The following is a 19,453-nucleotide window of genomic DNA, read 5'->3' as shown; positions in this document are numbered from 1 at the left end:
AACAGGAATGTCTATAATCAAGGCCACTCTTCTCATCTCTTTCCCATCTTTCCCTCAGTTACCCCTAGCGACAGTCTGGTGCGTCGCTCTATAAGCCAACAGAAGTCTGGCGTGTCCATCACCATCGATGACCCCGTCCGCACAACCAGGCAGCCCTCGCCACCTCACGGCAAAGTCTCAAACATCATCCACGTGACCAACCTGGTGGGTTCATCACTCAGTGCTTCATATCACAAGGCGTATATATAAGTACAGCAAAAAGTATTGTTTTTTAGTCGAGTGTGATATTTAGACTTCCCCACGAACCAAAATTATGTGGAGGGAGTGATTGTACAGAAAATTCCAGCATTTCCAAATCTACCCTACAAGCTTTTCCATGAATGAGGCCTATTGTGTGGATGCCAGTGGCAACCACATCACCATCATGCCTATAATTAGAGTCAGAAACACTTACCCAGGTATTATGGCTGTAGTCAACTATCACCTTAAGTTTTGGGCTCACTGCATGACTAAACAGACGATGACAAGACGAGACATTACACATTTAATGACTAACATTTGCAGATTTCTTTTCATTTGCGTCATAGAAGCGAGACTTAAAGTTACACATGGATCAAAGACAGATATCTATCATGCCACCCTGCCTCGCTGATGTCAGTAAAACTCTATGACTACAGTAACAAACAAAACAAGACTAAAGATTTATTGCTTGGCTGTAAGACTGTAATGCTCATTACCATTTTGTATAACTCAAAGCAACACTGCTGGATTTAAAATGTAGGGACAGCACTGCTTGTCTTTGGTCCTTACCACTGGTGGAGGGATAACATAAGATTTGGCCTGAGAGAAAGACCATGTTGTTGGCTAAACTAAAAGAGCTTATCCTCTGGCCCCAGACAATTTAAAGACATCTCTTTGTTTCATGTACTTTAGCATTAATCCCACATACACAATATAGCAAAGACCAGCTGGGATTTAGTCATTAGATTCAAAGGTATCTTGTTATTAAGGTCAAAGTTGTGACCTCTGTGAAGTCTGGTGGTCCACAAAATCATCAAGATTCATCCTCTGGAAATTACGAAAACATGCACACAAAGTATCATGGAAATCTTGTCGCTAGTTGTCATATTTTATCAACCAGCATCATCATATTTAGAGCACCATCACTATCGCAGGTTGAGCATTTCTCTCCCCAAACTTTTTGTTTTCCCTGTGATTTCTTTCCTGGCTCTCATCATTCAAATCAAAGTTCCTATTACTTCATATTCATCAGGACATGCTCAAATATGAGCCGTAAACCTCTGCGCACATCTGACATTATCACACTGCAGTGACGTTGCTAGGTACTTGTTCGTGTCTCTGACGAATAAAAATCCAAAAAGACACCATTAACTCACTATCGACACGTTTAGGGCACAAACCTTAATTCCCCCCCTGATAATGCGACACTGTGAAATCCGTGTTAAATCACAGAAATGGTGCCATTGCATGACTTCTCCAGTAGATGGGGCTATGGCCCTATAGGTAGCTAAGTGTAGTTTTGCTGTTTTTGTATTATTAAATGATAGTAGTGCTCTGCGCTGATGTGACACCTGTCCACCCACCTTCACTCATCCATTGCTCTCAAGGCATGGCATGGAGTTCCCGGGACCATCGGCAGACAATAACCTTATACTTTTAGGTCCATAAAGTGTACTTAAAATCATGAATATAGTGGATATTACTGCAAACATTCCTGTGATTTTATGTTGCAACATGGCTGTATTCACTCATGATGATAATGCCACAGTGATTCTTTCCTGTCCAGTGGATGCGTTGTAGTGAAACAATATTTTCACCAGTGGCCGGTCTGTGCGTAAGCTTATATCTCGCCTAAGATAGATTTTTTTATGGTCTCAGTAAGTGAAAGCATAAAAACTCTTGATAGAAATAAAGAGACTGAGCATATTTTCAACATATATTCGTCTTTCCCTGTGCTGTACATGAACTGACCCACTCTGACTGTCGATGATTGACTGAGCCGTGCTCGTTTGTCCCACAGGTGCGACCCTTCACCCTTGGCCAACTCAAAGAGCTGCTGAACAGGACGGGCAGCGTGGTGGAAGAGGGCTTCTGGATCGACAAGATCAAGTCTCACTGCTACGTCACGGTGAGAACCAAATAGCTCTGGGCCAGCGTGAAAAATGAAGCCAAACACCAGACCGGTACACTGAACTTTACCACTAGGTGTTGCACTTAACTCAGCTGAAATGAGACAGAGAGAGCCCATGATTGAGTGTGGAGCGACTCCAGTCCACCTGGTGGCAGTAATGCACCTCCAGGCTGGTTTGCTAACCACCAATACACACCAAACAAGAAGAGGGTCAAGCAACGCTGCTTTATGGATCACCGATCCTTAGCTCACATCTTTTGTTGCCATAATGGCGCAGTTTTTGTTCTCAGTGAGACAAACTCTACCGTGTCGTGTCTTGGTACCCTAAAAGCTGGAAGTGTTCACCAGCTACTTGAATTTGTCAGGTATTGATGGAGCTGACAGGACTGACCCATTTGAACTACTTTCTGAACACACTGCGTCTTTGAGGGCAGGAGTATTGTGAGAGGTGGACTACACCTTGTTCGGGGCTATTCTGCTGAAGTATGCTGCCGAAAATTAACATGAAACCCCTCAGAACATAATTTAGACACATTTGAGCTGAGGGATTAACAGAACCATTTCTGTGATCATTGTCTCCTCACTTCTGTGTTCTCATCCACCTGGCTCCTGCTGTTCCTGCCACAAGCTATTTTTGCAGCAACTGTTGAGATGTGATTACACCTTAACAGCCTGATAACCTTTTCCCTCTCCTCCTGTTCCTCTAGTACGCTACGACAGAGGAGGCGGTCGCCACCAGAGCAGCACTCCACGGGGTTAAATGGCCTCAGAGCAATCCCAAGGTCCTCAACGTCGACTTCTGTGAGCAGGAGGAGGTAATGAGTGTCTGAATTGCTTTTTTCTGCTTGTCACTGTTGCTGTACTGAAGAAAATAAAGAGAGGAGGAAATAATTTTACTGTCTTGGCTATTTTAGACGACTCAAACAAGACGATGATGTCATGGATTTGTTTCTTTTAAAGCTGCTGGCAGTATTACGTCATCAGTAGTGTTTACTGGGAAAGTAGCCCCAGACCATTGAAGTAAATTTTACTAATTTTCCAACATAAAAATCTCTTTGTTGCTATCACTTAATAATTAAAAGTGCAGATTTAGTTTTCTGATATGACCTCTCACATCACAGATGGTTTATGGACCTTTTTTCCCTTTGATTAATTTTGTCCATTTTATGTTCTCCCCAGACTCGAAGTTTAACATCCTGGCATTTGTGTCCATATTTTTTTCCTGCAGCTGGACATTCACAAAGGCATCCTGAAGCCAGACAAGGAGGAGGACCGTGCTGCTCCCCAGCAGCCAGGTGGTCCTCAGAACCGGCTGCCCCCTCTGATGCCGGAGCGAGACAGGGACAGAGAAAGAGACCGCGACAGGGACAGGGAGCGAGAACGAGACCGGGAACGGGACCGAGGCGTGGCAGGAGTGAGGGACCTGTGGGCGGAGCGGGAGAGGGAGATGCAGCGGCGGGAACGGGCCCGCGGCGAGCGGGAATGGGACCGGGATAAAGTGCGGGAATTCGCGCGACCGGGAGAGGACGGACAGCGGTCTCGATCCAGAGATAGAGAGCGGAGGAGGAGGGAGAGGGCCAAGAGCAAGGAGAGGAAGACAGACAAGAAAGGTAACACACGTCCTTATGAATAAATGGAAGCATGGGGAAAATAATAAGTCTTCTCTTTAGTTTACTTCTGTATCATTTCTATTTGTCAGCTCTTTTCTTTTACTCAATTCCATGTAACTTGTTTTTCACATGACTAATATTCAGAATTCTGGTGTCCAAAGTAAAAATAAAAGTTGTCCATATATCTAGAAGAACTTAAAACAAAGATGACTCTACCAGCCTGCCTGAAGGAACAATGTTAAAAAAATATGAAGGCCATTTATTATTTTTACAGATTAGAACCAAGTGGAAACCTCCAGGGCCGAAAAATAAAGTTAACTCTGAAGTGCAGTTCTTTGAATGGTCACTAGAGGCTGACTTCAGACGCCAGCAATCCCCATGATATCATACCCAACTTTGCAGCAGGAGTAAACATGTTTACAGCCTGGTACTGAAAATGGTTTTGGTCTCTGTAGCTAATTCCCCCACTCTTGACAACTGTAAAATCTTGCCACACCTCAGTCTCCTTCAGAATAGTAGAAGAAAATTGACGGACATGTCAAGTATGCACAGTTGACTTAAACTCTTTAAATGTAATGCAACCTCATATTGCTCACCTTTTCTGTTATGACATGATCATTTTTTTTAGTTTTAACACACAGGTTGAGTTGTGTACCACCGTTTGAAAAAATGAATTTATGTCTGTTTTCTTATGAGCAGAGAAAGGAGATGAGCCTCCTGCTAAATTACTAGACGACTTGTTCCTGAAGACCAAAGCAGCTCCGTGTATATACTGGCTTCCCCTCTCTGAGGAGCAGGTTGGTCACTCACACACTTAGACAATTAAGTAGCAAGTTAACACATCTTAACATCTTACCGGATTACCTTGGTTAGCATCCATGTTAACATTTCATTTGGAATGTCTAATCAGATTTTAGGCTTCATTTCATCTAAACTTAACTGCTTTGTGTCCACCAGGCGGCGCAGAGGCTTTTGGACCGCACAGAGCGGCAAAAGGAGCGCGAACGAAGGCGCAAGGAGCAGCGAGAAGAGGAGGAAAAGAAGCGGGAGGAGGAGAAGAAAGAGAGGCTGAAGGGTCGGGAGAAAGACGTCAGCGTGACGGCGAGCAGCGGAGCAGCCGGGCGAGGAGCTGACGGAGACAGAGAGAGGGGCCGCGGCCGAGACAGAGAAGGGGACAGGAAGAGGGACGACAGCCACCGGCCCAGACGACCGTCTGTAGGTGCTGGCGGTGGCCGCCGGTCTCTTAGCCGTAGCAACCCCAGGGACAGACGCCGCTGAGGGCCAAGTGGCTACAGGGAAAGGTAAAGGGAGAGGGACGTGGCGTAGCTAGGGACACCGCAGACAGGAAGTCTTGGGAGGGAGATGCGTTTCTCAAGCCTCAAGTTCAGGACTTGTCTCTGCTCCTCGCTACCCGCCCCACCGTGCTTTAATTCGTCCACTTTGACGCCAGCGTTGTCTTCCACACACTTCTGCCATTTCCCCCCCACCCTCGTCCCCGTCAGTTTACACAGAAAATGTTAATGACATGTTTTGTTAATGGTAAAACGCCGGTTTGTCTCGCTCCCCTGTTCTCTCTCTGTCTTCCAGAAGCAAACGTCAGTCCTTTCCCTCCGTAGAGAGCAGCGTTCCTCCTCGTCTCCATGTAGTGCTGTTAAAGAAAAGAAGCAGAGAGGACAGTGGTTTTTTTGGCTCGCCTCAGCATTTTGTCCCGCTGAGGTTTGGGAGCCCGCCTCTTTATTTTAGTTCTGCGGGTGCACAGTTCCTTCCTCCTCAGAGCCCTGTAATAAAACCAGTCCAAAATAGATCCCTGACCTTCAAATATTTTCTAGGATCAGTTTTAGTGTTCCACTCTTCAGCACTGAGATCTTTTTTTTCTAAATAAAACTAAATCTACAGGCTGTCTTTGTCAAAATTAGGATTTTGTTTTGAAATTTTATTATCATGTTAATTTTTCAGCCTTGGAGGGTCGGAGTTGTTGTGCGTTCCAGCAGGTGATGTTTGCGTGCGTAATAACCTTCATCTCCCTCTCCCACGAAGATGCAACTGGTACTGAAGTCTCAACACTGTAACCTAGAAACGTGTGCGATAGGAAGAGACGTGATATGTGTTGTGCTGATGCAGGAGATATGCCCGACTTTGTCTTTAGTGGATGTTTTTTTGGAGACAAGAAGAGGAGGGTTTAAAATTGTTGTCAAGTGGTTTATTCTGTAATACTTACAGGAAGCTGACCATCCATGCACTGAAGTCTCCATTTGCAAATCCCTCCTCTGACCCTTCAATCATATAAATATATATTTAAGAGGAGACTAGAGTAATGCTTACAATTTTAATATTTTTAATTTTATGTTTTTAGCTCAACACAGTTAGATTTTGTTTCTTTTCTCCCCCTTCCTGCAAGTGCTGAATGTACCGAGGATTTAAAAAATGAATAAAATTAAATTGGTTATCAGCCGCTCTGCTTGGATGTTTTTACTTAGTCATTTCTGGCAAAGAGGCATCGTGACCTGGCTGCGAGCCACTGAGCCGATGAGTTTTGACCTGTTACATGGTGAATACACCGGAGAGGTATTTGAACTATGGGAGTGCAGAGGAAATGCTTTAGTTCTGGGATCTAACACTTGTAAATGCCGGCCTCACTGGGAAACCTTATTGGAAGCTGTGCGCAGGGTTGGAAATTAGCACCAGCATTAGCAACTGGCTGCTAGATTTGCTCCACTCACGATTTGTTGAGTGGTTGGTAGGTTTGGGAATCCACCAGCTACAGTCGTGGGTGGAAGTTTGAACACATATACAGCAGGATATTTGTGTGATTTAAAGAACTGTCTATGCAGATTATGCTTTACTAAACGTGACAAAAACAGACTTAACAGGCACGTGAAAAAGTGTCGGTGTCCGTGAAACCAAGTCTTACAAAGTCAGTTGGGATCGATACATCGAATAAACTCTAAGTATCTGTTCCATGAGAGGCACCGGTGAAGGATGTCAAATACACTTCTTTCCGTGGGACTTTTCGATTTCACTGAAGCTGACCAGTTTCCAGTTCCTGAATAAAAGTTTGGCTTAAGTTGTGGCCCGTTCCTGTGACCTTGATCGTTTGCTTTAACATGCTAATATAACTCAGACCGAGATTTCTTAGGTCTTTTGACTTGACGTTCCGATAAAATCAAACATTTAACACTATCATAACTTTTTAGTCTGGCTCAAGCAAATGCCGAAGTTAAATGACGTGATCATTGGGTGCGTTTGTGAATCCAATCTGACGAGAGCCCTATCGTTCAAAGAAATGTAGCTTTCTATTTCTACATGAATTAACGAACAGTTAAATGAATCACACATTGACTCCGTTTGGTGCTCTGCTGCTCCATTTCTCTAGTGCCCAGAGTACGCTCTGGTGCTCTGAATAACGGTACGGTACATTCCAACAGAGCTCAGAATTTAACAGTCCATATTTGGCCAGAGTCTGCTACCAATAGCTGCGATCTTTCTAGCACCAAACCAGGTAGACAGAAAACATGGAGGGGACTCTGGAAAGCAAAAGAACGTGAACAAGTGTGTGTGTGTGCGTGTACTTTAGTACACAGCAGATCCTCCAACCAGCTCTTATTTTAATGAGAAATCTTCATTGAAACGGTTAGTCTCTCATTCCCACGGTCTCCTCCCACTAAAGTAGCGCAGCTAACCAACGGAGGCTGTTAGCAAGTTATTTTAGTTTATCCCCAGTCTTTGCAGTGCGTATTGTAAGCATAAGTAGACCCATATCTGAACACAAATGAAAATATTTATTACAACATACAGAAATTACAGTAATGTTTTTCCCCAAATTTTACAGATTCACGAAACAAATCTCTTACAGTAAAGTCAAATTTAAGTGCAAAATGTTTGCTAGCGGTAATATATGTACAAAACAGTTTAGCAAAAAAATCCCTTGTTCTTCTACAGCAAACAGTAGCCACATTGGGGTAAAAAAAGCAGTAGTTTCTTTCCCGTTCCCTTATAACTATGGTACAGTAATGGTACAACAAGTACAGCAGGCAGTACGTGTGAGACATAGTGAATCAGTGGAAATGTCTGAATATCAGCAGTTTCATCTTGAGAGAAAGACCGAGCAGAAAGCACACGAGAGAGTGACAGCATGTCAAGACCAGCTTTATCATAACATCAGCAGCTGCAAAGACGCTGATCAGTGTGTGTTGTGAGGGGGAATGTTGTGTGTGGCGCACGCTCTGCTCATGTGACAGGAGTGGCAGAGGAGATGAGAGTCCAGGGGGAAGCACTGTGAGCCAGGCTTATCTGAGAGCTGCTTACCACACTCCTGAGGGGAGAAGAAGATGCAGGTAAGGACAGGTATACACAGAGGAAGTGAGGTCAGCCATCAAGGCACTTTCAAACTTAAAGGTCCAGTGTGTAGCATTTAGTGAGATATATTGAATCGTGTGTTCGTTAGCTTGGAATGAGCTGTTTGTATCTACATAGGGAGCGGGTTGTCCACCATGTTTCTACAGTAGCCCAGAACGGACAAACCAAACCAAAACTGGCTCTAGATAGGGCCATTCACATTTTCGCATCGGCCACCAGAGTTGGCAGCCCCTCCTTGATGAGCAGTGCTTTGAAAACACTAATTTCTTAATGTGAAGCTGCTTCATTCAGTGTATTTCCTCATTTAAATCACCTGGTCCGTTTGTTTTGGAGAGGAGGAGACCTCTGCGGATAATTCGGCTCATGGAAAAAACCTCCTGAATTTTCGGGAACCTAGCCAGCAGGTGCTTCGCTAGGTCCCATCTCCGTCATTGTTAAACAACGTTGGACAAACCCTGATTATTAAATAGCCCTTTATACGCAGAAATTGCGCTATAGGGTCGCTACCAAGTCCCATCTTTATGCCGCCTTTGCATTTTCACACAGAAACAAACAACAGCAACATCATGCTGCTCCCAGGTGTGATTTTAGACAGCATGCTTGTATCCTGGAAGCAATAAAGGGCGTGAGGGGCGTAATGTGATCAGCGTCAGCCTCTTGCGGACCATACAAAATTTGTGTCGGCAGTGCTTTATAAAAAATAACAATCATGTACCATCCCTGTTGTAAGGCACCTGATCTTGCCCTCTGCTCAGAGGACAAGGAGCTCCTGGACCTCATTGTCTCCAGTTTGTGGACATTTTCTGCTACTGTTCTTCTTTTTTGAGTTAGCTGCTAACTGCTGCTTGCTTTATAAATCTCTCAGCGGTGGGTTGCACACATAACACATCATCAAAACATCACACCTGTCCCTGCCTGCTGGCTGTTCCTTTTACACAGACGTCGATTCGGTACTGTTACTACCTCCGCTGCTGACTTACAGAGGACAACTCTGTAACCCCCATTTGATCGTACCCTTTGTATGGCGCAGCAAAGTGGACTAGTGGCATGAAATAAAATAAAAGGGACAAGTGTTTTACTGGTTTCAATCACCTGCTCTTTCTTTTGGAAAATGAAGAGACTTCTGCAGATAATTCAGCTCCCCGAAAAAAACAGTTTGGCTCCTTGAACGATGTTCACTCAAAGAGTCATAACCAGGCGTTCACGCTTCACCGCTAAAAGCCACTAAATCCTACACACTGCTCCTTCATCAGACTGTCTGCACTCAAAGTGGAATTTCAGGACATGGAAGAATGAAATAAACTAGTTTTGGGGTTGTCAGCTGAAGATAACTCACCTCACAGTGGTAGCACTCAAAGTGATAGTCCTTGTTCATAGACACGACCCTGAGGATCTCCTCACTGCCCTGAGACACACACAGGAGGGAAACTGAGTCAGAGGTCAGCACAGAGTGCGAGTGGTTTTCCCCGTTAATTCAGAGGCTTTTTTACACTTTCACTTGTATTTTCAATTTAAGGGGAAAAAAGTGGATCACCACAAACATATGCTAGGTAAACTGATTTTGAAATATTCTTCTGTGATTATGTAAAACTTGTTCATCTATGTCATATCGGTTGTAAAAGTTTGCTTAGGAAAATGTTTTTCAGTTGCACAATCTACTCACACACAGCGTTCAATGTTATGCTCAAGAGAAGTAAATAAGCACGTTCATGGACAACACACATAAATACACATGTATTCACCTCAGTAGGTAAGATGGGTTGTAAACAGGCGGCGCACTTCGGAGCAAAAGCCCTGCAGGACGACAGGAGAGAGTTTATTTACCGTAGAAACCAGCAGCACTCACACAGTTTGAGTAATAAGGGAAGTAGGCTGAGTAAGTGACATTCTTCAAATGTTACACATGCAAAAACTGAATTACACAACATCTCTCTTCCACATAAGAACCACTAAGTCTTTGTCTTTAGGAACAAAGCATTTGAATGTCTCACTTGTTGTAGTCCGCCACGCAGTAGATGCTGCTGTGATGGTCCACAGTGAAAGGCACCCCGTCCAGAACCTTGGAGCAAACCACACAACGAAAACAGCTGGGATGGTACGAGTTCCCCAGAGCCTGCAGGATCTGAGTAGAAGGACCAATAATTATGGACGATATTAGAGAGATTTTAAAACAATTCTTGTCTCGTTTTAAAAATATATCCACAGATAACTGGCCTGGACTGTATATTTGTGTATGTAGGTGTGCATATACTGTGTATGCACAAGTGTAAAGACATGTATGTTTTCAGTGGTTGCCCTTTGATTGTGATTTGTAATCAGTACATTTTTGTTGCTTAACATTATGTGAGTGATGCATCGCAGCAACCTAGGGATTTATTCATTTACTTATTTAGTTTTTTAATGGTGCACTTTGGTGCATTCTGGCAAAGGCACCAATTTAGTTAGAAAGTATAAAATAAAATGTTTAACCCTCAACAAAATACACTACTAGTGATGAACGGTCTTCAAATAATTTAGACCCTGAGGTTGTTAAATATGATGTTTCATTACCATTACCCATCTCTACAGAGAAGTAAATGCACATTAAATAAAATTGCCACCTTTCATTATAACAAGTGTCTCTTTCCCGTACTGTAATCCATTGTTTACAATGTAAAGCATTTAATCCATCATATGCAAAACATACAACCGAAGTGCCGCCACATTTACGATTCAACTGGCCAACTGCAATGAACGCAGTGGCGGCCACCATAAGGATCTAATTCTTTTCCAAATTTTTGTTTTTTTGGAGAAATACGTAGCACATTTAAGAGTTATTTTGTGTTAGCAATAAACTAAATGGTCTATGACGGAACAAAAAATTCACTTTAGACAGAAATCTGTCTGTAAACCGAACTCTTGCACTAATGCGTTGTATTTTTTAGTCTTTATTATCAGTTATTATAGCTAACCAAAATTAAACTAAAAAAACTAGTGTAAAAGACATTTTAGTGAAACAAAATAACTAGACTAGGAAAAAAATACTAACAAATAATATTGTATACTTGCAAAACTAACTACAAATATGCAGGGAATATCTTAAGTTTCAAAGTTTCAAAGACAACTTCACACCACATAGCAACATTTACAATCCAGCGACAAGTGATGATGGAAATGCATATTTCTCCTCGAAGCTCTTCCACCAACCCATTTTTTAGCATAAAACATTTACAGTTCCAAAACTCACATGTGGTTAAGCCGTTCAAATTATGCAGAAGACGCAGCCTGTGGATCTCACACTCACTGGGAACTTTCTATTTATATTTTGGGTCTTATGTGGTTCAAATATGGTAAAAAGTTTTAAGATAATCACTACAGCCTTTTTTCTTTATCGAAAAAAAAAAAAAAAAAACTAAGGCAAACATTCCTCTGTAAATCTGCCGTGGGAACCCAAAGAGAGAAGCCCAGAGACGTCACTGAATTTCTCTATTCTCTGGGGGGTTCTTTAAAAGCACTCTGGGAAACAGAGCATGCAAATAACCAAAAATTACAGAGAGCTGGTTAGAGTTAGGGTTAAAGGATATATTGTTTAAATCAAGTGTTAAGTCGTAAGTGATTAGAGGTGTTTGTGCACTTCTTCAGCGCTCACCTGTTCGAGGATGAGGTGGCCACACACGCTACACTTCTCAGCAGCAGCCTGGAATCCCGAAAACTGTAATTACAACAGAGAGATTACCATTAGCGGAAAATCAATCCTCTGACTCTGAATGTGTGTGAGTGTGTGTGGGTGACAAAACACGCCTTGACCTCAACTCTTACCATATAATCCTCTTTACAGTACACAGAGCCGTTGACATTGTAGAAGTCCTTGTTTCTCAGGGTGCGTCCTGCACAGGGACAGAGGCGTTTGACTCAGCATCATAAATGGCAAATGGTTAAAAATGCTGTTTAGAGAAGGTGTTGGTGACAAATTCATGATGCTTAACTACTTTAAATCACTGTTGTGTTTGAGGGGTGGAGGGGTGGGGGTACTCACCACAGGACACACAGGTGAAGCAGCGTGTGTGATAGAGGCTATCCAGAGCCTGGCAGGCGTTATCCGCCCCGTACACGCCTTTCCCACACTTCACACAGGTCCCTGTCGGCACAATGGGGGGAAAGCACAACGGACACAAACACGCATTTAGGAATCGCTCGTCAGCTCTTAACACTTCGTTTACGACGCATTCCAGGAGGATGTGTCTGAAATCCAACTCCACACAAAGTGTCAACACTTGTAAATCCTCTCGTTCGCACCACCTAGGGGATTTTCACACAGTTAAAACCCAGTTAGCCGTGCCAGCCTGTTTGCTCATCCACCCAAGTGTCTCTGGTGGAGCTCTGTTATTTAAGGGGAAACTCCACCGGATCTGACTTTCTGGCAGTCGCTGCAGAAAACAGACAGCTCTTTCTTTGGGAGTTTTTAAGACTTCCCTTTAAATTTGACTTTCAACCCCACAATTGGAGCAATTTGGAGATTAGATGAGATTGCTGATGTGAGGAGCCTAAACTACCCCAGGGGACAAAAATAGAAAATTAAAAACAAAATCACGTTTGCTGCTTCCTTCTATCATTATATAATGGCAGATAATCATTTCCTCCCATTTAAAGTCGATGACACACATGCTAAGTTTGACATTAACCAAGCCACAAACACCTTTCAGCCCTTTATCTTAATTTTTTCTCCAGTTTGATGTCAGATATAACAACTAAACTAACATTAACATTGAACACTGGTAAAGTAAAAGCATTTCTGCCTCAAAATTACCAGTTAGTTAAAAAACAAAAAAAGATTTAAAGGGCAACCATTGCGCTTGTCCATATTTTACATATAGTGTAACAATGAAGTTCATATAAAATGTGTCCCAAGTTTTAAATGTACAACTTCAGACTGTTCTGAATACTCCATTTCCACCAGTTCTACTCTGGCTACAGTGTGACATCAAAGTGTGCCGGATTTCTTCATATGGTCATCTGCTCCTGGCACACTGCTGCAAGTGTTGCATTACGCAACCAACACTCCTACATGCTAGCGTCAGGGAAAAATGTAATCATGGTTGCTGATGTGAATTTGTCCCTGATTTTGGATCATATTCCTGCTGGAACATGTCTGGTTTTGTCAAAAGTGCCGCCATTCTCTGTTACAGTCATTCCCCAGCTGCTAGCACACTGCTAATGTACATGTAGCTACATGCTAACATCAGGGAAACATGTAATCTTGGCTACTAATGTTAATATCTCCCTGATTTCAGATCATATTCCAACTGAACATGTGTGGTTGTGTTTAGAAGCTTTTGGGGCTATTTTTCACGGTAAAAAGTGCCGCCATTTTCTGTTACAGTGGTTCCCCCGCTGTAAGTGCACTGCTAATGTACATGTAGCTACATGCTAACATCAGGGAAACATGTAATCTTGGCTGCTAATGTTAATATCTCCCTGATTTCAGATCATATTCCAACTGAACATGTGTGGTTGTGTTTAGAAGCTTTTGGGGCTATTTTTCACGGTAAAAAGTGCCGCCATTTTCTGTTACAGTGGTTCCCCCGCTGTAAGTGCACTGCTAATGTACATGTAGCTACATGCTAACATCAGGAAAACATGTAATCTTGGCTGCTAATGTTAATACCTCCCTGATTTCAGATCATATTCCGACTGAACATATGTGGTTGTGTTTAGAAGCTTTTTTTGCCAATTTTTCACGGTAAAAGTGCCGCCATTTTCCGTTACAGTCATTCCCCAGCTGCTAGTACACTGCTAACACACATGTAGCTGCATGCTAACGTCAGGGAAACATGTAATCTTGGTTGCTAATTGTTAGTATCTCCTTGATTTTGGATAATATTCCTGCTGAACATGTGCCTTTGTGTTAAAAAGCTTTTTTGGCAATTTTTCACAGTAAATAGTGATGCTAATTTCCATTATAGTCATTCCCCAGCTGTAAGTGCACTGCTAATGTACATGTAGCTACATGCTAACATCAGGGAAACATGTAATCTTGATTGCTAATGTTAGTATCTCCCTGATTTAAGATCATATTCTTGCTGAACATGTGTGGTTGTTTAAAACCCTCTTTTTTGGCGATTTTTCACTGTTAAAAGTGACACTACAATGGTGGTCATGGATGTGTAAAGAGAACTGGATACACCGTTCATTCTCCTGAGAGCTGCCCAGTGGCGCATGAAGCCGAAAAAGCTTTATTTCCGTGGTATAAAAATAACCATGTCTTCTGCAGCGTGGGGCTGGTGGAGCAAGCGCACTACAGACTTCCACCGGCTGACCAGCTAACTTCTAGTTTGGTGCTCTGCTAACTAAGTGCTAGCTCAAAAACAGTTACCCACTGATTTACAGATGTCTATTTCAAAATGTAAGTCAATGGAAAAACGTAACAGGACTGGAAATTGTAGTTCCACGTGTGGCCAGTTTGTAAAATTGGTTTCAAAACCCGGCATTTTTCCTGGGGGCTACAGACCCTGACCAATCAAAGGCTTTTTCAGGAGGGGGACTTCTAGAGACAGGTGCCGACACGGACACTTCAGACACAGGGTAAATACAGGTGTTCCAGCACAGACAGTATGAGAAAAATTAAATGCTTTATGACCATTAAAGCATGTAAACATGTCTAAGTAGAAGCATAAAATACAAGTATGAACCTGAACATAAGCATAACAGGTCCCCTTTACAGCCTTTAAACCTAACTAACTTCTCCCTGAGTGCTTCTCCTCCAACAGAATACAATTTAGCCTAAGTACATGTTCAGTCAGAGCACTAAATGTAAAGTGGAAAAGTGGTGTGGTGGTCCGAGCTACAGAGTTTCTCTGATCTATTTAAGGATCCGCCTGCGTTTTTTCCTTTCTAATGTGGCTGAGGGAGTGCCACACAAATCAAGAATTCCTACACTGTTGGACGGTCCCTTCGATATTTAGGAACAGGCATGAGTCTCTGCCAAAGCCAGAAACCAAGAAAGGGCCAAGAGTTAAACTCAAGACTTTAAATTTCATGTCTGTCGCTGCTACATATAGAAAATGTAGGCATGGAGCTGGTTTAAATGACTGGGATAGAAGTCAGGGAGTTTTTTGGGGGGCATGAGAAGACATAGTACCTGAGTTTTTTTTGTGTGTGTGTGTGTGTGTGTGTGTGTTATTCTTTTAAACTTGTGGGGCAAAATCAACACAACTAGCTTTGAATCTAGCCCTTTAGTTTCCTGGCGTATGTGGCCATGTTTTTTATTTTTAATTTCCTTTCAATTTAATTAAAGCACAACACTTCAATACAGGTGTGTACGTGTGTTCGTCTGCTGAGCTCAGAGCGTCTGTCTTCACGGCTCAGAGCCTCTGATTTCTTCCTAATGGCTGAGAGGAGTACAGTATTGTATGTCCCCTCCGGGCACGCATACCTGAGCAGAAAAACAGGCTACAGCACACCGCCCCTGCACACGCCAAGGCAGCATTACACACACCAGGACGTACACATGACTCACACAGACACACACACTGCGTTACTGTGGCCTGAAGTCACTCAGGGGAAACACACCCTGCCACAGAGAAACAATACACACACACACACACACAGATCCTGAGACCCTAATCTTGTGTGACTCACAGTAATGGTCGGAGCTGTGTTTATATGCAACCATGTAATTTGCGTCTGAGTATTACAGCAGAATTTTGCAGTTTAATGGCCATGTAGATACGCTGCATTAGCCCTCCATGTGTACCAACGCCTGTCTCTAACATCAGCTGACTTTGCCTGATGTTTTGGCTACAGGTGTGAACCTGAATGAGTGTATGCACATCTGTCCTATGTGTTCCCTTTCTTTCTTCTCCTCAGTCAAACACATCTACTTGCCTGGATCAGTTTCTGAAGCCCGAGCACCTTTTTTTTTTCCTCCTTTATGCTTTGCATTCTACAATCCTGCGTGTCTCTACAGGTTCCATCCATCCATACTCTCTTTCAACTATTAATCCGTGCATCCATCCATCCAACCCTTTCATTTAGAGAGAAACCTGTGATCTGACACCAGGCAGCAGCGAGGAGGACAATAATGACACACTGAGGGCGGATGCTGGGCGACATGGCGCTCCATTATGAATGCATGGGGTACTGTGCATGAACGGTGATGGCACCGGCTCAAATTAGGATGTGATTTTACAATTTGTGTTTCTGTTGATCCTGGCTACCTTTCTCCCTACTTTCCTCTTTGCACCCTGAAAACTACAGTTAAAAAAAAGGATCTCACCAAAGAATTCCTGGCGGTTCTCCACGGCCTCCCTCCCAGCTCCGACTCCTGGATCCTCCTGAGGTTTGACTGGCCCTCCGGCTGAGCAAGGCCCCAGTGTTGTCGTGCTCGGTTTGGAAAGAGCTGTCAGGGCCAGCGACTGATCCTTGAGCATCAGGCCCTCCAGGAGCCCCCCGCCTGTCAGCGCAGCATCTCTCAGTAGAAGTCGGGTGAGCTCTTCCTGGTACCGGGTGCCAGGCAGGTCCGAGTATCGGGCCCTGTCCCCCATCACGGCCCCCTCTTTGCCTCTCACACCTGCCTGCTGCTCGTCCCACCACTCTGGGCCAGCCTGGTAGCACGCTGCTCCTGGACTCCCAACAGCGGGTGGGTAGGAGTGTCGGCTGTCATGGGCCCCTGGACGCATCCCTCCCTCCAGGTATTGATTCCAGGCCTCCACAGGGGTCACTCCGGCCCTGCATGGAGGTCCATAACTAGCCGCAGAGCCCCCTGTCTGCATGGAGGGGCACTGCTGCTGTGGAGGGAGGCCTCCAGAGGCAGAGTAGCGAGAGTCATATCCCAGGCTGATGCCACTGGTCCGGTTGCTGCTGCAGCGGCTCCCCATTGGGCTTCCTCCTCCGCCGCCACTGGCGGTGCTGGAGGCAAAGCTGGACCTGGGGCTGACCAGCACCGACTCCTGGAGGCTGAATGACGAGCATGGGCTCAGGGTAGGTCCTGGTGGATAAAAGAACCCCCCTCCGACACCTCCTCCAGTCACATCAGATGTGCGATGTGGTGGATGGGAGAGGGATGCAGGCCTGGTGCTCTCCCACAGTTCACTGCCTGTGCTCAGGCGTTTGTAGAACAGAGCCTCCTGGAGAGAGAGGCGCTTGTGCCTCTCTGGCTCCGAGAGGTAGCCAGGCTCTGCCAGGCCGCCTCCACCAACTCTGGGAGCTGACCCATACCCTGAGGAGGCTGGGTACGGCGGGGGAACAGAGAGTGGCGGTGGCTGAGAGAGGAGCTGCTGTCTTTTGACCAGCTGCTGGAGCTCCAGGGAGTAGCGCCGTTGATTGAGGGACGCCTTGGAGCCAAACGCTCCCAGAGGGTCACACTCAGGGCCCAGGCCAGACTCACGCCTCAGGTGGGAGTCCACGCCTTCACCCAGGTAACAGGAAGCCCGCTGCTGGGGGGAGCGGCGCCTCAGTGGTGCCAAGGTGGAAGGGTGAAGTTGTTGCTCGCCATCTTGAGGTACGGCACCCACCGAGGAGGAAGATGGCGGTGGGGTGAGGAGCTGAGTGGGAGGCATTCCCATCCCTCCTCCTCCTCCTCCTCCTCCTCCTCCTCCTCCTCCTCCCCCTCTCCCACTCGCTGGAACACATGCATCGCTTGTGGTTGCAGAGGCAAGCGAGAACTGGCCGGGTCTTGAGGGCGAGGCAGCTGCAGCACTGGGAGCTGGTGGCAGACCGCTGCCCCCACCGCTGCCTCCGGAGATGCCAGCGTTGGCGTTGCTGTTATTAGAGTTGTTGGCAGAGTCATGTTTTTTCCTTGAACTGTTGAATTTCACACTCCCCGAGTCCGTTAGCTTTAACTTCTCCAACAACTTGCTTATTGGCTTGTCCATGATGAACCCCTCTCGTGTCTTTACCTGCCTGGGCAAAGTCAAGTCCTACAGCTCCCCCTTTAAATTACAGTGTGGGTAGATGTACAGCAGAACAAAGATGCTCAAGTAAATCTACAGTTCTCACTACAACAGATGAAGTAGTAGCTTTTAAATTCTCACAAATAAATCAAAAACTGGCCTTGAAACTAGCACAAAGCTTAAAAAGGACCCTTATATACACAGAATAAATACAAAACAGATAAATAAGACTAAGACATTGTCCTCTGAGTCATCTGGTTTGCCCTCATGTGGAGAGTCCACAGGCACAGGTAGGCTGTGGTGAGGAAGAATCCATTGGATTATTAGACAGTTACAAACAGTTCAAGTCAATGCAGCCAGGAAACAGGAGACACATACATCCAGGACACTTCAGCGTGACCTATGGTCGTGGAGGGCCTCCTTTGTGGACCCTCATGTGGTTCCGCACATCTGCATCCTCGCGGTTAGTTAAAGAGTCTGAAATATACTTAATTAAAGTCGGTTTGATGTCTTGGTTATCCAGTGCGGTGTGGAGGTGTCTCTCCGTTTGAATTCTTCTTTATTTTTAAAAACACAAAGCGGAGAGGTTCAGCGGGATGCAGGCTATCACCACTTCATGTGGGTCCAGTGTAGACAAGCAAATAAATCCGTTTGAGCACAGATAGTCAGACTCACCCGACTTCTGCCATTCATCCCAGGGCGAAATGTGCTCGGGAAAATTAAAATAACTTCATTAACGTAAACGGGAAACACACACGGCACTCGCTAGACCCCTCAGTCCGTCCGTCCGTCCGCCTGTGCGACTCGACTGCTTTTATCATTCCCGTTTCCAAAGGAGAAATCCTGTCCGGGACTCGGCGAAATAGTAGCGGACAAGTTTGGAGAGTAGGAAGGAAATGAGGGAAACCGGTGCGCCGTTACAGTTACATCCCAGCGGACCGGTGCTGGACTAAACGAGTCGCTCGAGATAAATAAAATCCCTCCCCGTGTGCATTGCACGGTCGACAACTTTGTTTCTTTCTTTCTTCCCCCTAAATAATTACTTACCTCCCCCCTCTTTTTTCACAAGCGTCAAGCTAGCTAAGCTACGCAAGCTAGTTCCGGTTACAAGCTTTTCAAAGTGAACTCCTTCCGGGCAACCGTTGTATTTAAACAACACAAAATCGTTAGCTAATGGTGTTTTAGCGTTGGTTTCTTTTTCACGTATACCACTTTACTCCCCTTTGATTTTAAAACAATGCGTTTTTAAGTTGGTGACGCCTAACGTGTAATTTATCACTCCCATTTCGAAAGCGGCACTATTTGTGCTTTTATTTTGAAGGTGCAATGACAGCGACCGTTACTTCGGTTAGAAGAGCTTGACGCGTCACTGCTCCTTTATCAGTCAGCGGCGGCTCGTTTCCCCCACAGGGCCGGGACACCTTTCCACCAGCCATGGCTGTTTCGTCATTCAAAACTCCCTCAGA

At 44.8% G+C, this 19,453-nt stretch overlaps 2 protein-coding genes across 2 annotated transcripts in view; one reads left to right on the top strand and one right to left on the bottom strand.

Moving 5' to 3' along the window:
• acin1b (apoptotic chromatin condensation inducer 1b) overlaps window positions 1-6,214 on the top strand; it is a 29,587-nt gene extending 23,373 nt beyond the window's left edge. The window contains exons 12-17 of the mRNA XM_033610011.2: window positions 59-204; window positions 2,042-2,149; window positions 2,860-2,967; window positions 3,381-3,762; window positions 4,462-4,559; window positions 4,720-6,214. Of these exons, the coding sequence (XP_033465902.2) occupies window positions 59-204; window positions 2,042-2,149; window positions 2,860-2,967; window positions 3,381-3,762; window positions 4,462-4,559; window positions 4,720-5,040 (1,163 nt within the window). The 3' untranslated portion in view covers window positions 5,041-6,214. The remainder of the gene's footprint in view (window positions 1-58; window positions 205-2,041; window positions 2,150-2,859; window positions 2,968-3,380; window positions 3,763-4,461; window positions 4,560-4,719) is intronic.
• A 1,306-nt stretch (window positions 6,215-7,520) lies between these two features.
• ajuba (ajuba LIM protein) lies at window positions 7,521-19,061 on the bottom strand. The gene is made up of 8 exons (XM_033610326.2): window positions 16,373-19,061; window positions 12,134-12,235; window positions 11,917-11,984; window positions 11,747-11,809; window positions 10,110-10,240; window positions 9,861-9,912; window positions 9,455-9,523; window positions 7,521-8,074 (listed from the first exon to the last, which is right to left on the bottom strand). The coding sequence occupies exons 1-8, from the start codon at window positions 17,967-17,969 to the stop codon at window positions 7,943-7,945; spliced, it is 2,214 nt and encodes a 737-aa protein (XP_033466217.2). The 5' UTR covers window positions 17,970-19,061; the 3' UTR covers window positions 7,521-7,942.
• Between the last annotated feature and the right edge of the window lie 392 nt (window positions 19,062-19,453).

This window comes from Epinephelus lanceolatus, chromosome 22, assembly GCF_041903045.1.
Source record: "Epinephelus lanceolatus isolate andai-2023 chromosome 22, ASM4190304v1, whole genome shotgun sequence".
Classification (NCBI taxonomy): domain Eukaryota; kingdom Metazoa; phylum Chordata; class Actinopteri; order Perciformes; family Serranidae; genus Epinephelus; species Epinephelus lanceolatus.
Note: the sequence above shows the minus strand (reverse complement) of the source record. Positions and strands in the feature narration are given on the sequence as shown.